At 44.1% G+C, this 21,005-nt stretch overlaps 1 protein-coding gene across 2 annotated transcripts in view; it reads left to right on the forward strand.

The window, feature by feature from the left end:
- Positions 1-21,005, forward strand: part of LOC106600544 (uncharacterized) — a 97,541-nt gene that overhangs the window by 49,768 nt on the left and 26,768 nt on the right. The window contains exons 2-7 of one of the 2 annotated variants that reach the window (XM_014191972.2): positions 14,643-14,810; positions 16,958-17,015; positions 17,651-17,738; positions 17,864-18,255; positions 18,460-18,585; positions 18,679-18,849. In XM_014191972.2, coding sequence (XP_014047447.2) covers positions 14,695-14,810; positions 16,958-17,015; positions 17,651-17,738; positions 17,864-18,255; positions 18,460-18,585; positions 18,679-18,849 — 951 coding nt within the window. In that variant the 5' untranslated portion in view covers positions 14,643-14,694. Of the gene's footprint in view, positions 1-14,642; positions 14,811-15,339; positions 15,539-16,957; positions 17,016-17,650; positions 17,739-17,863; positions 18,256-18,459; positions 18,586-18,678; positions 18,850-21,005 lie in introns of those variants that run through there. The other variant, XM_045714897.1, reaches the window with a different exon arrangement.

Consider the following 21,005-nt stretch of genomic DNA (forward strand, 5'->3'; position numbering starts at 1 on the left):
AATGAAGTGACGACATCCCAGGGACGTCAACTTCCCTTCCTTGTCATCCGGTCTCTGTTCATCATAGACGCTTCAAACAACTTTATAAAGATCGTTGACATCTAGTGGAAGCCGTAGGAAGTGCAAAATGAATCCTTTGTCACTGTGTGATCTATTAGCAATGACTCGAAAATAGTACAGCCACAAAATTCTCATTTCCTGCTTGTATTTTTCTCAGGTTTTTGCCTGCCATATGAGTTTTGTTATACTTACAGACACCATTCCAACAGTTTTAGAAAATTCAGAGTGTTTTCTATCCAAATGTGTTAATAATATGCATATCCTAGCTTCTGAGTTGGTGTAGGAGGCAGTTAAAAATGGGCACATATTTTTTTCAAAATTCTCAGTACTGCCCCCTAGCCCCAACAGGTAGAAGCACAATCCAAATCCCTATCTCCATCCATGGCCAATTTAGGAAAGAGACAGTTTCAGCTAGCCACCGGAGGACAATGGCACAACGAGTTGCAACAATTCACCTTTATTTCTGTCAATTAGGTTTTCTTTTGATGTGATTGGTGTGAAGCCAAATCCAAACTGAATTCCCTTGACACTTTTTTGTTGTAGCGCCAGGACCATTCACAGTTGAGCTCACTCAGTTTAGTTTAACGCTGATTGGCTATTATTTTTATAAAATATCAAGGGAGGCCAAAAGTTTAGCTGGCTTCCCTTGCTATGATTTCAATGCTACGGGTGGCAACATTGTCATACTCTTTTTGGCCAGACAGCATCAGATACATGGGCTACATTATCGATCATAGTCTGCGGCTGGAAAAACGTATGTGTTATGGCTTTACACCCCCTGCTATAATGTGGATAAAAACGTACTTGTCTAACAGAACACAGAGGGTGTTCTTTAATGGAAGCCTCTCAAACATAATCCAGGTAGAATCAGGAATTCCCCAGGGTACATGTTTAGGCCCCTTGCTCTTTTCAATCTTTACTAATGAAATGCCACTGACTTTGAGTAAAGCCAGAGTGTCTATGTATCCGGATGATTCAAAACTATACACGTCAGCTACTACAGCGAATTAAATGACTGCAACACTTAACAAATAGTTGCAGTTAGTTTCAGAGTGGATAGCAAGGAATAAGTTAGCCCAAAATATTTTTAAAACTAAAAGCATTGTGTTTGGGACAAATTATTCACTGAACCCTAAACCTCAACTAAATCTTGTAATAAATTATGTGGAAATTTAGAAAGTTGAGATGACTAAAAGGTTTGGAGTAACCCTGGATTGTAAACTGTCATGGTCAAAACAGATTGATACAAAAATAGCTAAGATGGGAAGTCTTTCCATAATAAAGCGCTGCTCTGCCTTCTTAACAACACTATCAACAAGGCAGGTCCTACAGGTCCTAGTTTTGTCGCACCTTGACTACTGTTCAGTCGTGTGGTCAGGTGCCACAAAAAAGGACTAAGGAAAATTGCGGTTGATTCAGAAGAGGGCAGCACGGCTGGCCCTTGGATGTACACGAGAGGGCATGTTTTTTCTTTGTATTATCTTTTACCAGATCTAATGTGTTATAAACTCAGCAAAAAAAGAAACGTCCTCTCACTGTCACCTGCGTTTATTTTCAGCAAACTTAACATGTGTAAATATTTGTATGAACATAACAAGATTCAACAACTGAGACATAAACTGAACAAGTTCCATAGACATGTGACTAAAAGAAATGAAATAATGTGTCCCTGAACAAAGGGGGGGGTCAAAATCAAAAAGTAACAGTTAGTATCTGGTGTAGCCACCAGCTGCATTAAGTACTGCAGTGCCCTCTCCTCCTCATGGACTGCACCAGATTTGCCAGTTCTTGCTGTGAGATGTTACCCCACTCTTTCATCAAGGCACCTGCAAGTTCATTTCTGGGGGGAATGGCCCTAGCCCTCACCCTCCGATCCAACAGGTCCCAGACGTGCTCAATGGGATTGGGCTCTTCGCTGGCCATGGCAGAACACTGACATTTCTGTCTTCAAGGAAATCATGCACAGAACGAGCAGTATAGCTGGTGGCATTGTCATGCTGGAGGGTCATGTCAGAATGAGCCTGCAGGATGGGTACCACATGAGGGAGGAGGATGTCTTCCCTGTAACGCACAGCGTTGAGATTGCCTGCAATGACAACAATCTCAGTCCGATGATGCTGTGACACACCGCCCCAGACCATGACAGACCCTCCACCTCCAAATCGATCCCGCTCCAGAGTACAGGCCTCGGTGTAACGCTCATTCCTTTGACGATAAACGTGAATCCGACCATCACCCCTGGTGAGACAAAACCGCGACTCGTCAGTGAAGAGCACTTTTTGCCAGTCCTGTCTGGTCCAGCGACGGTGGGTTTGCGCCCATAGGCGACGTTGTTGCCGGTGATGTCTGGTGAGGACATGCCTTGCAACAGGCCTACAAGCCCTCAGTCCAGCCTCTCTCAGCCTATTGCAGTCTGAGCACTGATGGAGGGATTGTGCGTTCCTGGTGTAACTCAGGCAGTTGTTGTTACCATCCTGTCCCTGTCCCGCAGGTGTGATGTTCGGATGTACCGATCCTGTGCAGGTGTTGTTACACGTGGTCTGCCACTGCGAGGACGATTAGCTGCCTGGCCTGTCTCCCTGTAGCGCTGTCTTAGGCGTCTCACAGTACGGACATTGCAATTTATTGCCCTGGCCACATCTGCAGTCCTCATGCCTCCTTGCAGCATGCCTAAAGCATGTTCACGCAGATGAGCAGGGACCCTGGGCATCTTTCTTTTGGTGTTTTTCAGAGTCAGTAGAAAGGCCTCTTTTAGTGTCCTAAGTTTTCATAAATGTGACCTTAATTGCCTACCGTCTGTAAGCTGTTAGTGTCTTAACGACCGTTCCACAGGTGCATGTTCATTAATTGTTTATGGTTCATTGAACAAGCATGGGAAACAGAGTTTAAACCCTTTACAATTAAAATCTGTGAAGTTGTTTGGATTTTTACGAATTATCTTTGAAAGACAGGGTCCTGAAAAAGGGACGCTTCTTTTTTTGCTGAGTTTATTCTCCTACATTAATTGCACATTTCCACAAACATCAAAGTGTTTCCTTTCAAATGGTATCAAGAATATGCATATCTTTGCTTCAGGTCCTGAGCTACAGGCAGTTAGATTTGGGTATGTCATTTTAGGGTCCGATCCTTAAGAGGTTTTAATGATATGTATGTCAATCTCTCCTGGCTCAAAGTGGAGGAAAGATTGACTTCATCACTACTTGTATTTATGAGAGGTATTGACATATTGAATACACTGAGCTGTCTGTTTGAACTACTGGCACACAGCTCGGACTATGGGAGGCGCACAGTACTACATAGAGCCATGAAGTGGCACAGTACTACCAGCAGAAGTGGTGTCTTATGTAATCCATTCCTGGCCATCTGGCAATATTGTTGAAATGCATTGGAGGTTTTACCAACTTTATGGAAGCCCATTTTCCCTCCTATTTGAGGAGCGAAATGTGTGTTTATTGCCCCCTTATGCAGACTTGACAACATGTCCACATGGCAGCTGGGGGCGGACCACACCATGTTGTCTCTGGATTCACATGCAGACTTGACAACATGTCCACATGGCAGCTGGGGGTGGACCGCGCCATGTTGTCTCTGGACTGTTGGGCATCATTGACAGAAGTGGGTGTGTAAGTTCCCAACCCTCAGAAAAACTGTGGCATACCCTTAAATCTGGTCTTTTTTATCATCTCGCAAATCTCTGTTTTGTACGAGACTGACTTTATAACCAAAATGATCCTATTTACACTTTGTAGTAAGTTTTGACACAAGAAGAAATCAATCTGACTAATAGTAATGCCACAGAGGCCATTTTCTACCAGAGAAGTTGTTTATTGCCTTCAGTTGCTCTTTAAACCATATGCAGAGAGAGAAAGCCAGAGATGGAGAGAGAGAGAGCTGGGGAGGAATATCTGTGTCTGTTAGGCTCTGTCAAAGGCAGGTGGGGGGCTGGTACTTGAAATGAGAGAACAGAGAGATGTTTCCTGTTCAGCAGAGTAGCAGACAAGCGAGTTTGAAGTCTGTCTGCCAGGCTGGGGATAAGGAGGTTTCAGGAGGTTCAGCGGTTATACGGAGTGTTCTGAAAGAGATACACATGCATGTGGACACATGAATACACGTACCCATTTGAGTTGACCAGCAGTGTTGCACATTATGCTAATTACTTTTACTGTAGTATTTGTACTAAGCTGCGATACACAAAAAATATGTTATCTAGAACCAAAAAGGGTTCTTCGGCTGACCCCATAGGAGAACCCTTTGAAGAACCGTGTTTGGTTCCAGGTAAATCTGCCCTTTTGGTTCTAGGTAAAATCCTTTTTTTCCAGGTAGAACCCTTTTGTGTTCCATGTTGAACCCTTTCCACCAAATTTTTTGTTACCTGGAACCCAATAGGGTTCTCCTATGGAGACAGCTGAAGAACCCTTTGGGAACCTTTTTTTTTGAAGAGTGTATGAAAAGACTAAACTTTCTTAAAAAGTGCAAAACATTTTCTCAGAGACGGTTTGTCATGGGACCAATTATTGAACATAATGAGACTGACACATTCACAAAAGGTTGACAACTGTTACGAAGTGTGACGATCGTTGTAAAGAGGAGACCAAGGTGCAGCGTGGTAAGTGCTCATGTTCAGTATTTATTATAACTCAGAACACTAAAACAAAATCACAAACAACGGAAAACGAACGTCACGTTCTGCAGGCTTACTGAGCTGTACAAAAACAAGATCCCACACTGAAGGAGGGAAAAAGGGCTGCCTAAGTATGATTCCCAGTCAGAGACAACGATAGACAGCTGCCTCTGATTGGAAACCATACTCAGCCAAAACAAAGAAATACAACACATAGAATGCCCACCCCACACCCTGACCTAACAAAATAGAGAAATAAAACATCTCTCTCAGGTCAGGGCGTGACACGAAGGCTCTCTCCCCGACATGGGTTGGAAATGTAGTGTTGCTTGTTGTTTTGATACCACGTGAATTTGTTACTGCATAATACATCAGTGTGATTTTGAGCTTGTTGATGATCCAGTAGCTATACTTTGGGTTTTTCGTTCAATTCCCAAACTGCTCTGTCTGTTGTTGAAAGTAAACTGCACGGGTGAGCAGAAAACTTCCTTTACCAGCATCATTAAAATAATGAGGAACTATTGGACTGAAATGAGCTGAAGGAGAGAGAGTGAGAGAGTGAGAGAGAGCAGATACGAGAGAAAGAGCAGGAAGAGAGCGAAAGATTCCCAATCCCGTGAGACTATCTAAATCTAAAAATTGAAATGTTTGCATCTGACGCAGACTGGTTAGTTAAGCTAAAGCTAAGAGAGGGGCTTGCCTCGCCTCGCCTCGGGTGAGTCTCTGGGATCAGCATAGTTTAATATTTCAGCCATACTCAGCCCCCCTATTGGCATTGGACCATCCACTCTACTTAAGCAGTGGAAAATGGAGATAAACTGTCAAGTGAATCATATTGTGAAAGGCGATATCTTAGCAGTGGTATATTTGGGATCAGGCCATGATAAGGATTTTAATCTTACACCGCTTCTCTGTGCTAGCCTGGTCATAGATCTGTCTGGTATTTTAGCCAATTCTAGTCTAGTCACTTCCATCGACCATGGCAGAGGAGATGGATAAAACACAAACAGATCTGATACCAGGCTATGGTACAACAAGAAACAAACAAACAAGGTCATTCAGCAGATGCTTTTATCCAAAGTAGTAGTAGTTACTTATTATCTAAATATCCCCTGGTACTGCATTACATTTACATAGTAGATAACTGGGATAAACACATTCATTCACAAGTTGGCTGTAAACTACGTTCGTCATGATGGTACAGTATATTTATAGCCCTTGTTATTTCCTTCTTTAGTAAATACACAGCACCCATTTACTGTATATCCCCTCCCTCCCCCTTAACTGAACCAAAGATAACAACAGCTAGGTGATATCATAGCCGGTGCATGTCAGTGATAGTAGCTACAGTATATATACTATGTACATATACAAGTGCAGATATACAGTTGCTTAATGGTTGTAAATAATGAGTTAGACAGGGTCAGAGTGCAACCATGTACAGAATATTGCAGTGTTAATTAGATAACATTAGGAGGAGTGTGTGTCTGTTTACACTGTGGATTAGAGACGGACATGGCAGCCCCCCCTTCTCTTCTCGCTCTGTGTTGTTATGGTGCTGTCTCACGGGGGCAGAGATTGCTGAGGACATAATGTGATTTCCCCTCTGCTGTAATGTGTAATGTGATGCTCTGGGGGCAAGGCCTCTGTTGAACCTAGCCCAGTATGCTGTGATGTTTCCTGGCTTCCCCTCTTTCTCCCTCTCTCTCTCTGTCTCTCTCCCTCCTCTCTTTCTCTCTCTATATCCCCCCACTCTCTCTCTCTTCACTGCTCTCTCACTCTTTAATCCTCCTCTCCCATCTCTCTCTGTCTCTCTCCATCTTGCTCTCTCCCACAATCTATCTTTCCCTCTCTCTCTTTCTCTACACCCATACTCCCTCTCCCCCTTCTCTCTCATTCCCCCCCCCCCCCCCTCAGCTGTTTCTATGATTTGTCATAGATTATGTTAGAGTCACTGACCAATCTCCAAACACCCATACCCCTCCTTCTGCTGTTTCTGTGATCTGTCATAGATTATGTCAGAGTTACTGACCAATCTCCAAACACCCATACCCCTCCCTCTGCTGTTTCTATGATCTGTCATAGATTATGTTAGAGTCACTGACCAATCTCCAAACACCCATACCCCTCCCTCTGCTGTTTCTATGATCTGTCATAGATTATGTTAGAGTCACTGACCAATCTCCAAACACCTTGAATACGGATTGATTTAGAGGCTGAGCGTTTAAGAATGAACTACGATGCGGTTCTCATTTCAGACTGAAGGGGGTGCTACACAAACACACACACACACACACACACACACACACACACACACACACACACACACACACACACACACACACACACACACACACACACACACACACACACTGATGCTCTATGCTGATGTTCTGCTAGAATAATCACTTAGTGTGATGTGTGCTGATGTGTTGACAGAGTGAGAGCAGTCGAAGAGGACAGGGTATCCTACACATCTCTACCCCCTGTGAAGCTCTGGCAACAATTAGGCAAATTGCGTCGGCGGGCATTTGACCCCTTAATCCAACAGGGAGAGGAAAGGGAAAATAGGCTTTTGGGGAGTTTGCAGAGACCATTAAAGCATAACAAGAGGCTGTGCAGCTGGGCTGGGCTATGGTAGACAGTGGGGTGGGATGGTGGAGATGGGGCTGAAACCCTCCCTTCCGTTTCCAGAAACATTGATAATCCTGCTCTATGACAAGAATGCGGATGATGTAAAAGGGTTTTTACAGGTACTCACAGGAATCACAAGTTAAGATTCAGACCTTTGTTAAAGTTAATTCCCATTGACCTAAAATAATACAGCTTCACTTTCAAGATCTGGGGAAAATTGACTGACAAAATCATTTTGTATGGAGAAGTGACTACTACAACATTGAAATTTACACCTCGACTGTCACTCTCCTTAAACTCTCCCTTGCCCCCTGCTGTTTTAAAGTGGTAATTGACCTGGCAACATTACAGGTACATTTAGAACAGGGGTGTCAAACTCATTCAATGGAGGGCTGAGTGTCTGCTGATTTGGGGGTTTTCCTTTCAATTAAGACCTAGACAAACAGGTGAGGGGAGTTCCTTACTAATTAGTGACCTTAATTCATCAAGTACAAGGGTGGAGAGAAAACCGTAGACACTCAGCTCTCCGTGGAATGAGTTTGACACGTGATTCAGATCATCAGACACGGCTGTGGACATTACAGAAAAACACCAGAAAATATGTTTTCTGATCAACACTCATCAGTCACTGTCCTGTCCTATAAGAACTACATAGAGAAATCACAATACATTCCTACAGAACTAAGAGGCAATTCATACAGGTATCATCAGCTCTGTGTGTCATCTTGAGTGGTGTTGTGTTCTAGCTCTGCTCTTGTTTGTCTGAGGAAGCTCAGAGAAGAAGCCCTGACTTCTAACTGTGGTTGTTCTACTGCTGCTCTCTCTCTCTCTCTCTCTCTCTCTCTCTCTCTCTCTCTCTCTCTCTCTCTCTCTCTCTCTCTCTTCTCTCTCAATTAAAATCAATTCAAAGGGCTCTATTGGCATGGGAAACATATGTTAACATTGCCAAAGCAAGTGAAATAGATAATAAACAAAATAAAAATGAACAGTAAACATTACACTCACAGAAGTTCCAAAAGAGTAAAGACATTTCAAATGTCATATTATGTCTATATACAGTGTTGTAACGATCTGCAAATAGTTAAAGAACAAAAGGGAAAATAAATAAACACAAATATGGGTTTATGGTGTTTGTTCTTCACTGGTTGCCCTTTACTTGTGGCAACAGGCCACAAATCCTGCTGCTGTGATGGCACACTGTGATATTTCACCCAGTAGATATGGGAGTTTATCGAAATCGTGTTTGTTTTCTAATTCTTCGTGAATCTGTGTAATCTGAGGGAAATATGTGTCTCTAATATGGTCATACATTGGGCAGGAGGTTAGGAAGTGCAGCTCAGTTTCCACCTCATTTTGTGGGCAGTGTGCCCATTGCCTGTCTTCTCCTGAGAGCCAGGTCTGCCTACAGCGGCCTTTCTCAATAGCAAGGCTATGCTCACTGAGTCTATACATAGTCAAAGCTTTCCTTAAGTTTGGGCCAGTCACAGTGGTCAGGTATTCTGCCACTGTGTACTCTATGTTCAGGGTCAAATAGCATTCTAGTTTGCTCAGTTTTTTTGTTAATTCTTTCCGATGTGTCGAGTAATTATCTTTTTGTTTTCTCGTGATTTGGTTTGATCTAATTATGTTCTCTTTCTCACACATCTCAGTTCTTATCTCTCTGGTTTCACATCTCTCTATCACATCTCTGCTCTCTGCTTTTGCATTTCTGCTGTTCTGAGTTTCCAGAGAAACGCTTCCTCTCAAGGTGTTATCAGCACTAGGTCTGAGTCATAATCTTCATCATTATCATCACCACCATCATCTGCAGTGACAGAAGCATCGTTTTTATCATCTTCACAATCATCCTCTTCCTCCCCTCCTCTTCCACCTAATCATAATCATTGTTAAAGCTAAATATTAATTAAATCTTTAAATATAGTGTGTGCTTAGCATGTGGAAACATTCTGAGGTGCTTTGTGTTGTCCGGATGAACGCTCTCGTGGGGAAGCTGAAATTATATCTGTGTTTCTCCATTGAATTTTTGGAGGAGGAGGAAGAGAAGACGGGGGGGAAACAGTCTGCCAATGACCTCTCTCTCCCCTCATCTCTCCTCCCTCTCTGCCCCCCTGTCTGGCAATTTCCCTGGCTGTCGTGGTCAAATCTCACTCCCTGTCTTCTTCTTCTACATCTCCCTCTTTATCTCCCCCCATATCTCCCTATCTCTCTCGATAGCTGTTGTCAGCAGCTTCTCCAGCATTGGGTCTGTCTGTCTGTCTGTCTGTCTGTCTGTCTGTCTGTCTGTCTGTCTGTCTGTCTGTCTGTCTGTCTGTCTGTCTGTCTGTCTGTCTGTCTGTCTGTCTGTCTGTCTGTCTGTCTGTCTGTCTGTCTGTCTGTCTGTCTGTCTGTCTGTCTCTTCCATAGGGGGCTGTCTGTTCCATACACAGCAAATATGGGTGCTAATTAATTTGCTGTGGATCACCCCACATCTCTGCATGGTCATGCAGAAAGAGAGGGAGAGAGAGAGATGAAGACAGTGAGGGATGAGGAGAGAAGAAGGAAGGAAAATAGATACATATTCCCTATTGTGTATTCTGGAATTTCTCTCTCTCAATTCAATTTCAATTGCTTTATTGCTTTATTGGCACGATGTAATACTGTGCATATTGCCAAAGCATACTTTGGAAATGTACATCTCTCTCTTTCTGTCTCTGTCTCTCTCTCTCTTTCTCCCTGACCTCATTTTGCTGACTGCTCTTTTGTCATTCATGTCCCTTGTGTTCAGCTTTCCTACTAATCCAGTGGATTGGTCACATCACTTTCACTGACTGTGTGTAAGCTTGTGTGTGTGTGTGCATACATGTGCATGTGCTGAAAACAGCATAAGTTATGGACATGAAAAAGTCAAGCTTTGCATGGGGTTTAATTTAATCTGGGAATAGGGCAATACTGCCACAACGCCCTCCCTGGCCAAGGTGTATCAGGATTACATCTAGTTTTCATTTACATTTGGTTGACTTGTCAATTCTACGTGAAATAAACAAAGAAAATCCTACTATTTCATTGGATTTGTTGTAGGTTCAAAGTTGATTTAACGTCATCACATTTATTTTCCAGTGGGAAAACTTTACTGATTACAGAAGATGTCTCTGTGTGTGTGTGTGTGTGTGTGTGTGTGTGTGTGTGTGTGTGTGTGTGTGTTCTGTGTGTGTGTGTGTGTGTGTGTGTGTGTTAAATCAAATGTTATTGGTCGCATACACGTTTAGCAGATGTTATTGCGGGTGTAGGGAAATGCTTGTGTTCCTAGCTCCAACAGTGCAGTAATATCTAATAATACACAACAATACACACAAATCTAAAAGTAATAGAATGGAATTAAGAAATATAGAAATATTAGGATGATCAATGTCGGAGTCTGGAGTATAAATATATATATATATATACACTGCTCAAAAAAATAAAGGGAACACTAAAATAACACATCCTAGATCTGAATGAATGAAATAATCTTATTAAATACTATTTTCTTTACATAGTTGAATGTGCTGACAACAAAATCACACAAAAATAATCAATGGAAATCCAATTTATCAACCCATGGAGGTCTGGATTTGGAGTTACACTCAAAATTAAAGTGGAAAACCACACTACAGGCTGATCCAACTTTGATGTAATGTCCTTAAAACAAGTCAAAATGAGGCTCAGTAGTGTGTGTGGCCTCCACGTGCCTGTATGACCTCCCTACAATGCCTGGGCATGCTCCTGATGAGGTGGCGGATGGTCTCCTGAGGGATCTCCTCCCAGACCTGGACTAAAGCATCCGCCAACTCCTGGACAGTCTGTGGTGCAACGTGCGAGACATGATGTCCCAGATGTGCTCAATTGGATTCAGGTCTGGGGAATGGGCGGGCCAGTCCATAGCATCAATGCCTTCCTCTTGCAGGAACTGCTGACACACTCCAGCCACATGAGGTCTAGCATTGTCTTGCATTAGGAGGAACCCAGGGCCAACTGCACCAGCATATGGTCTCACAAGGGGTCTGAGGATCTCATCTCGGTACCTAATGGCAGTCAGGCTACCTCTGGTGAGCACATAGAGGGCTGTGTGGCCCCCCAAAGAAATGCCACCCCACACCATGACTGACCCACCGCCAAACCGGTCATGCTGGAGGAAGTTGCAGGCAGCAGAACGTTCTCCACGGCGTCTCCAGACTCTGTCACGTCTGTCACATGTGCTCAGTGTGAACCTGCTTTCATCTGTGAAGAGCACAGGGCGCCAGTGGCGAATTTGCCAATCTTGGTGTTCTCTGGCAAATGCCAAACGTCCTGCACAGTGTTGGGCTGTAAGCACAACCCCCACCTGTGGACGTCGGGCCCTCATACCACCCTCATGGAGTCTGTTTCTGACCGTTTGAGCAGACACATGCACATTTGTGGCCTGCTGGAGGTCATTTTGCAGGGCTCTGGCAGTGCTCCTCCTGCTCCTCCTTGCACAAAGGCGGAGGTAGCGGTCCTGCTGCTGGGTTGTTACCCTCCTACGGCCTCCTCCACGTCTCCTGATGTACTGGCCTGTCTCCTGGTAGTGCCTCCATGCTCTGGACACTACGCTGACAGACACAGCAAACCTTCTTGCCACAGCTCGCATTGATGTGCCATCCTGGATGAGCTGCACTACCTGAGCCACTTGTGTGGGTTGTAGACTCTGTCTCATGCTACCAGCAGAGTGAAAGCACCGCCAGCATTCAAAAGTGACCAAAACATCAGCCAGGAAGCATAGGAACTGAGAAGTGGTCTGTGGTCACCAACTGCAGAACCACTCCTTTATTGGAGGTGTCTTGCTAATTGCCTATAATTTCCACCTGTTGTCTATTCCATTTGACCAACAGCATGTGAAATTTATTGTCAATCAGTGTTGCTTCCTAAGTGGACAGTTTGATTTCACAGAAGTGTGATTGACTTGGATTTACATTGTGTTGTTTAAGTGTTCCCTTTATTTTTTTGAGCAGTGTATATATATGTGATGGGATGTATAGACAGAGAGTATGTGGATAGAATATGTACTGTATATCTGAAGAATACATTGGATAGAATAGTATATGTACAGCAATAGTTGAATAGGATGGCCTCAACTATAATACAGTATACACATATGAAATGGGTTAAACATTATGTAAACATGATTCAAGTTCCATTACTAAAGTGACCAGTGTTCCATGTCTATGTACATAGGGCAGCAGCCTCTAAGGTGCAGGGATGAGTAACCGGGTGGTAGCCGGCTAGTGACTGAGGGCAGGGTACTGTGTGGAGTTTGCCTAGTGATGGCTGTTTAACAGTCTGATGGTCTTGAGATAGAAGCTGTTTTTCAGTCTCTCGGCTTTGATGCACCTGTACTGACCTCGCCTTCTGGATGACACCGGGGTGAACAGGCCGTGGCTCGAGTAGCTGAGGTCCTTGATGATCTTCTTGGCCATCCTGTGACATCGGGTGCTGTAGGTGTCCTGAAGGGCAGGCAGTGTCCTCCCAGTGATGCGTTGGGCTGACCGCACCACCCTCTGGAGAGCCCTGAGGTTGCGTACGGTGCAGTTGCCGTTCCAGGCAGGGATACAGCCCGACAGGATGCTCTCAATTGTGCATCTGTAAAAGTTTGTGAGTGTTTTGGTGACAAGCCAAATTTCTTCAGCCTCCTGAGGTTGAAGAGGCGCTGCTGCGCCTTCTTCACCACGCTGTCTGTGTGGGTGGACCATTTCAGTTTGTCCGTGATGTGCACACCGAGGAACTTAATACTTTCCACCTTCTCCACTGCAGCCCCGTCGATGTGGATGGGGGGGGGGGTGCTCCCTCTGCTGTTACCTGAAGTCCACGATCATCTCCTTTGTTTTGTTGATGTTGAGTGAGAGGGGATTTTCCTGGCACCACACTCCCAGAGCCCTGACCTCCTTCCTGTAGGCCGTCTCATCGTTGTTGTGTCGTCTGCAAACTTCATGATTGAGTTGGAGGTGTGCATGGCCACGCAGTCATGGGTGAACAGGGAGTACAGGAGAGGGCTGAGCGCCCAGTGTTGAGGATCAGCGTAGTGGAGGTGTTGTTTCCTACCTTCACCACCTGGGAGCGGCCGGTCAGGAAGTCCAGGACCCAGTCGCACAAGGTGGGGTTCAGACTCAGGGCCTCCAGCTTGATGATGAGCTTGGAGGGTACTATGGTGATGAAGGCTGAACTGTAGTCAATGAACAGTATTCTTAAATAGGTATTCCTCTTGTCCAGATGGGATAGGGCAGTATGCAATGCGATGGCGATTGCATCATCCGTGGATCTATTGATGCGGAATGCAAATTGTAGTGGGTCTAGTGTGTGGGTGTCGGTGGAGAGATATGATCCTTAACTAGCCTCTCAAAGCACTTCATGATGACAGAAGTGAGTGCTACGGGGTGTGTGTGCATGAGTGTGTGTGTACTGTGTGTGTGTGTACGTGTATTGCAGTCTAGTGCAGTGTTGCGTGTGTACGTGTACTTCTATGTGTGTGTTTGTTTTTACGTGTGTTTATATTGTGTGCATCATAAATAAGTATTTGATTAAATGTGCTAGGCTTGTCAAGATATAGGCCACTTAATCAGAACATTGCAAAGCAATCACTTTCCTTCTTATTGAGAAGTAAAACAAACATATTGTGGCAGGAAATTAAATGAAGCATACTGATGGCCAGAAAGATTTGTTTTGAGGCTGGACAGTGAGACTCTTTGTGTTATTCTGTTAAACTTACATTTGAGAAGCACTCACTACGTGAGAATACAATTACTAGTATGAGCTAACACCAAGTAACATGGATGAAATCCTATACATATCAGTGGGATGTTAGCTGGCTTGATGTAGCACTTTGGATTATCGAGGGAGGGAGTGTAGTGTAGATGAGAAGATGTAATTTCAGAAAATATGTTATCTTCTCAACAACCTCATGTCCAGAAATTATTTGTACCATTCTAGTTACATGTAGCGTACAACCCAGCATGTGTCTCCGTTTTCTTTTTGTACTATGTGCACCATGTGGTAACAAGCCCAAAATAGAAACTTAGTTGCTCAAGCACAAGTACACACACCCCTCTGCTCACCTAATGTAGCTCTTTGCAATACCCCCTCCCCTCTTTGTAACACCTTCCTCTGTGTTTCCGTGCACCACTGTAGATCCAGTATTATTCTTACTCTTCAACTCTCTTTTATATGTTTCCGTGGTGTACACTCAGTTGTCTTATCACACTTTAAACAACCCCATATCAAACCCTGTCAAAAATAAAATGATGAAAACAAAGTTGACCCTAACCATCTTATTTTCTTCATTTTTTTGACCCCTCTGCAGGTTTTCTTGAGCACCCTCCTTCTGTGTGAGTGTGTGTCTGAGTGTGTGTGTTATGGCGTCTGTGATGGACGATTCCTACCGTAAGGTGCTGTTGCTAGGGGCCATCGCTGCAGCGTCAGCCTTTGTGGTCACCATCGTCATCGTGGTGGTTTGTGTGGGCTGCCAAAGGTGAGGTCACAGCCAAAACATTTGACACTTTATCTTTCTCTCTCTCTCTCTCACTCTCAATTCAATTTCAATTTCAATAATAGATAATAATATAAATAGATAATAAACAAAAGTGAAATGAATAATTAAAAAATGAAGAGTTCCAAAAGAATAAAGACATTTCAAATGTCATATCATGTGCAAATAGTTAAAGTACAAAAGGGAAAATAAAGAAACATAAATATGGGTTATATTTTCAATGGTGTTTTTTCTTCACTGGTTGCCCTTTTCTTGTTGCTGTGATGTGATGTCACTTGTGATGTCACACACATCACAGCAACAAATCTTGCTGCTGTGATGTCACACTGTGGTATTTCACCCAGTAGATATGGGAGTTTATCAAAATTGGGTTTGTTTTCAAATTCTTTGTGGGTTTAGCCAAGCTCTTCTCTCTCTCTCTCTCTCTCTCTCTCTCTCTCTCTCTCTCTCTCTCTCTCTCTCTCTCTCTCTCTCTCTCTCTCTCTCTCTCTCTCTCTCTCTCTGCTCTCTCTCTCTCTCTCTCTCTCTCTCTCTCTCTCTCTCTCTCTCTCTCTCTCTCCTGTTCTCTCTCTACTGTCTAAACTTTGGGATATCTGAAACCCCCGCCCGACCAAGCCACGCCTTCAGTATTCAAAGAAAACAATCCAACTAAGTGACCCAACTGGCTGGGTACAAAAAAATAAACAAAAAATAAACAATTATTTAACCAGGTAAGTGGACTGACAACACATTCTCATTTACAGCAACAACCTGGGGAATAATTACAGGGGAAAGGAGTGGGGGGGGGGTTATGATCCAATTGTAAACTGGGAATGATTAGGTGACCGTACAGTATGAGGGCTAGAGTGGGATTTAACAAGGACACCGGGGTAAACACTCAAATACACACTTTAGTGACCACAGAGTCGGGACACCTGTTTAATGTCTCATCCAAAAGATGGCACCCTACACAGGGCAATGTCCCCAATCACTGCTCTGGGACATTGGGATATTTTTTTTTAGACCAGAGGAAAGGGTGCCTCCTACTGGCCCTCCAACACTCCTGGTCCCCCATCCAGAACCAACCCTGCTTAGCTTCAGAAGCAAGCCAGCAGTTGGATGCAAGGGGGTATGCTGCTGGCCTAAACAACCCAATGTGTTTTCTGTCATTTATTTACCCTGCACTGGGTTGTTTTTAACCTAGTATTTTTTTAGAGTGACTAGCTTATAGATCAGGATTCTCAGTAGACAAAAGCAATAGAACACAGTATGCTCTGATTCTTACGGAACCCTCAGGGACCAATCAGACTCAACCCTCAGTGGCTTCGTTGCATTTGATATCCTCTTTAACCAGACATAGAGATGTACTGTAGCTTAAAGTAAAGCTTCATGTAATCATCTTTAACCAGACATAGAGATGTACTGTAGCTTAAAGTAAAGCTTCATGTAAAGGTAAATGGAACCAATAAAGAACAAATACATTGATGTTGCCACAAACTGTATGAAAAAAAGGCTACTCATTACTCTTTAGTTTGGTAAGCCATGAATTGTTCTGGTGCTGAATTCCTGCCTCCAGTGTGTTGTTATGGTGTGACAGCCCTGTGGGATGTGGATGCTTAGACACCTGCTCATGGCTCCCCAGGGGCAGACAGAGCTGAGAGGTGCCTAGAGAGATGTGTCCTGGGCTGGAGAGAGAGACAGTGTCCCTGGGGCATCTCAATGGTACTAAGTGGCCTCTGTGCGTGTGTAGGTGCACAGATGCATCTCTTCTCCTTTATCGTCTCTGAACTGAAAAACACAGGCTAGGTGAAAGCAACATGTATGGATGGCCTCCGGGAATCTACTTTCATATGTCTATTTAGATCAGATCGGTGCAGGTGAAGAGCAGTAGATGAGGAGAGGAAGCCAAATATGAGTATTGAGATCTGTTACACCTATAGTCAGCTATACCTTCACACCTCCTCTCCCACCTTTCTCTCTACTGCTGTCTTCAGCACACCTGCATCACACGGCTCGCCCTATCAACGTTCCCAAAGGGCCCTTAGTGACGTGTGGAAATGTTAGCAACCATGGAGGAATATTTACTTCTCTGTTGAGTGAAAGTCAACAGTGACATGGTTAATAATAACTGTTTCTTCATGTGTCCTCAGGAAAAACAAGACCAAGCATCCTCCAGCCAATGGTGAGAAGGGCTCCTCAGTAGACATGGTGAGATATTTATATCAACCCCTTCTTTATCCTCATACATTTTTTATTCTTTATGTTGTATATTTCAGACCTATTATCCATTGCACCCCATCCACGATCCCTTTACCGTCATTTGTTATCGGCCCACCCAATAAATTGCATTCCTAGTACTACCTTACACAAGACTTTGAGAGCTCATTCCACCACCTAGCATAACATCTACTATGTTATCCCCCTCATTTATAGCAGCAGAAATGTCAAACATATCTACACTCAGAAAAAAAGGTGCTGTCTAGACCCTTAAAGGGTTCTTTGGCTGTCCCCATAGGAGAACCCTTGAAGTACCCTTTTTGGTGCAAGTAGAACCCATTTGGTTCCAAGTAGAACCCATTTGGGTTCCATGTAGAACCCTTTCTATAGAGGCCCTTACAAGCATTTCGCTACACCCGCAATAACATCTGCTAAACATGTGTATGAGACCAATACAATTTGATTTGAAGGGTTCTATCTGGAACCAAAAAGGGTTCTACCGGGAACCAAACAGGGTTCTCCTATGGGGTCAGCTGAAGAACCCTATTGGAAGTCTTTTTTCTAAGAGTTCAGCACCACCCAGTTACTGTACATCAGACTGAGCAGTATATATGCTCTCTGTATAGGGTGCTCTCCGTCAGCCCAAGAACAGCTCCATGAGTAAATCTGACACTAGGCTGCATGAGATCAACCGCTTGCCCCGCAACGGCAACAGTGAGTAACAATACCAACAACCAATAGACTGCCAACAACTAGAAAACAACCGGTACATTGGTGAAATGGAGACCATGTAACATTGACCTGATAATAAAAGTCTCCCTCCTTCTCTCTCTCTCAAGGTGGGGGTAAGAACCGTCCTGCCAGTATGGACCTTCTCCTCCTCCACAGCCATCGCTCCACCTCTGACCTCCGTCCCCCCCTTGTCCGCCAGCTCCCCCAGATCCCCACCAGCCCCGAGGGGGAGGGAAACCCAGTGGGGGGAGACATCCAGAGGGGAGGAGAAGAGGGGGTCAGAGACCACACCTACACTGAGGTGGGGATCCGGAACTCACCCGTCCGTTGCTTTGACAATGGGCTGTACGAGAGTGTAGGGGTCAGAGAGGTGGACACGGTGGCCCCCGCTCCCCCACCCACATCAGCCAACACCCCAGCAACACTGAGGACCTCACAGAGCCCCAACGGGACCCACACCGACAATGTCCGCAATGGGAACAGAAACAGGAATGGGAATGTGCGTATTTATGCTATGAAAGCAATGCAATAGAAGTGTTGACATCGCGTCATCATTGGAGACACTTTATATTGTGACCGCCTACCCGTAAAAATGTTAGATGTTCATTTTGTTATTCTGTTGGACCAATGGAAGGACAAGTACCTTCCAACTTTGCGTGTTTGTGTGTTGTTTGTGTGTTGTTTGTGTGTCTGTATACCTCAGGGAAATGCCAGAGGAGCTGTTAATGGGAGTAGCAGAGGAGGAGGGAAAGGGCCCAACGCTGCTAACGGATCAGCCCCCCAGGACCCCGTAACGGCAGAGTATGCCTCCGTACGGAAGGTCAAGAAGGTAAACACTGTTTTTACAACTGCTTTCCAATGGAGTCATGGAACAGCATTATACTGTTTGAATTCGTACTCTAATGAAATACAATTGATTAAGGTGGACAAGGCAACCAAGAAGGAGAATGGGAACGCAGAGTCAGATGACCAATCAAGTGTCCAATCAAGTGTGGGAGAGTCACCCTCTGCCCCGCCCCCTCCACTGCCCCGCAGCAGCCAGGAGTTTCTACAGAAACAGCTGGATCCATTCCACCTGCACGTCTTCCCTAAGGTACGCCCCCTGTAGGACACTCATGGACAGAGACTCAGTATATTTGTTGTAATTCTTCACCAGCTTGTGTACACTGCTAACACCACACTGTAAACGCTAATGCATTTTTTTACTCAAATACTTCTAGTTAGTTGAACTCAAAGTCAATGAAAAGTCATTACTACTTAAAAGGTTTATGTGGTACTGACTCAAAACTAAACAGGGCAAACGTAAACATGTCGCCCCCCCATGAATGATGCAGCGCCAATTGAGATATTACGTGTGTCTAACGAATTTCAGTTAAATACTACAAGCTCCCGCCTTGGACCAATCAATATAATTTTGTTAAATGCTGGATCTCTGTGGCATTCACCCAAGTTTTCGTCAAAATTGGTCTAGTGCTGTCTGAGATATTGCATGTGACGAACATACGAACGAAGACAGATCCACAGTCCCTTCCCCGATTTCATTGTGGGGCACAATGAAATCCACAAGAGAGCTATATACAGAGATATATACCAGTATCAAATCAATGTGAAGGAGTATGAGGTATTTGAGGTACAGTTGAAGTCGGAAGTTTACATACACCTTAGCCAAGTACATTTAAACTCAGTTTTTCACAATTCCTAACATTTAATCAGAGTAAAAATTCCCTGTCTTAGGTCAGTTAGGATCACCACTTTATTTTAAGAATGTGAAATGTCAGAATAATAGTAGAGAGAATAATTTATTTCAGCTTTTATTTCTTTCATCACATTCCCAGTGGGTCAGAAGTTTACATACACTCAATTAGTATTCGGTACCATTGCCTTTAAATTGTTTAACTTGAGTCAAACATTTCGGGTGGCCTTCCACAAGCTTCCCACAATAAGTTCAGTGAATTTTGGCCCATTCCTCCTGACAGAGCTGGTGTAACTGAGTCAGTTCTGCCCACAAATTTTACATTTTACATTTTAGTCATTTTAGCAGACGCTCTTATCCAGAGCGACTTCAGTAGTGAATGCATACATTTCATTTCATACATTTCATACATTTTTTTTCTGTGCTGGCCCCCCATGGGAATCAAACCCACAACCCTGGCATTACAAACACCATGTCAGGGCTTTGTGATGGCAACTCCAATACCTTGACTTTGTTGTCCTTAAGCAATTTTGTCAGCCTTAAGTCACTGTCCATTTGGAAGACTAATTTGCAACTAAGCTTTAACTTCCTGACTAATGTCTTGAGATGTTGCTTCAATATATCCACCTAATTTTCCTCCCTCATGATGCCATCTATTTTGTGAAGTGCACCTGTCCTTCCTGCAGCAAAGCACCCCCACAACATGATGCTGCGACACCCGTGCTTCACGTTTGGGATGGTGATCTTCGGCTTGCAAGCCTCCCCCTTTTTCCTCCAAACATAACGATGGTCATTATGGCCAAGCAGTTCTATTTTTGGTTCATCAGACCAGAGGACATTTCTCCAAAAAGTACAATCTTTGTCCCCATGTGCAGTCTGTAGTCTGGCTTTTTTATGGCGGTTTTGGAGCAGTGGCTTCTTCCTTGCTGAGCGGCCTTTCAGGTTATGTCGATATACGACTTGTTTTATTGTGGATATAGATACTTTTGTGCCTGTTTCCTCCAGCATCTTGACAAGGTCCTTTGCTATTGTTTTGGGATTGATTTGCACTTTTCGCACCAAAGTACGTTCATCTCTAGGAGACAGAACACGTCTCTTTCCTGAGCGGTATGACGTCTGCGGGGTCCCATGGTGTTTATACTTGCGTACTATTGTTTGTACAGATGAACGTGGTACCTTCAGGCATTTGGAAATTGCTCCCAAGGATGACCCAGACTTGTGGAGGTCTACAGTTTTCTTCCTGAGGTCTTGGCTGATTTCTTTTGATTTTCACATGATGTCAAGCAAAGAGGCACTGAGTTTGAAGGTAGGCCTTGAAATACAGCCACAGGTATACCTCCAATTGACTCAAATGATGTCAATTATCCTATCAGAAGCTTCTAAAGCCACCATGAAATCATTTTACATTTACATTTTACATTTACGTCATTTAGCAGACGCTCTTATCCAGAGCGACTTACAAATTTGTGCATTCACCTTATGATATCCAGTGGAACAACCACTTTACAATAGTACATCTATATCTTTTTGGGCGGGGGAGGGTGGGGGGGTGGGGG

This window comes from Salmo salar, chromosome ssa03, assembly GCF_905237065.1.
Source record: "Salmo salar chromosome ssa03, Ssal_v3.1, whole genome shotgun sequence".
NCBI classification, from domain to species: Eukaryota; Metazoa; Chordata; class Actinopteri; order Salmoniformes; family Salmonidae; genus Salmo; species Salmo salar.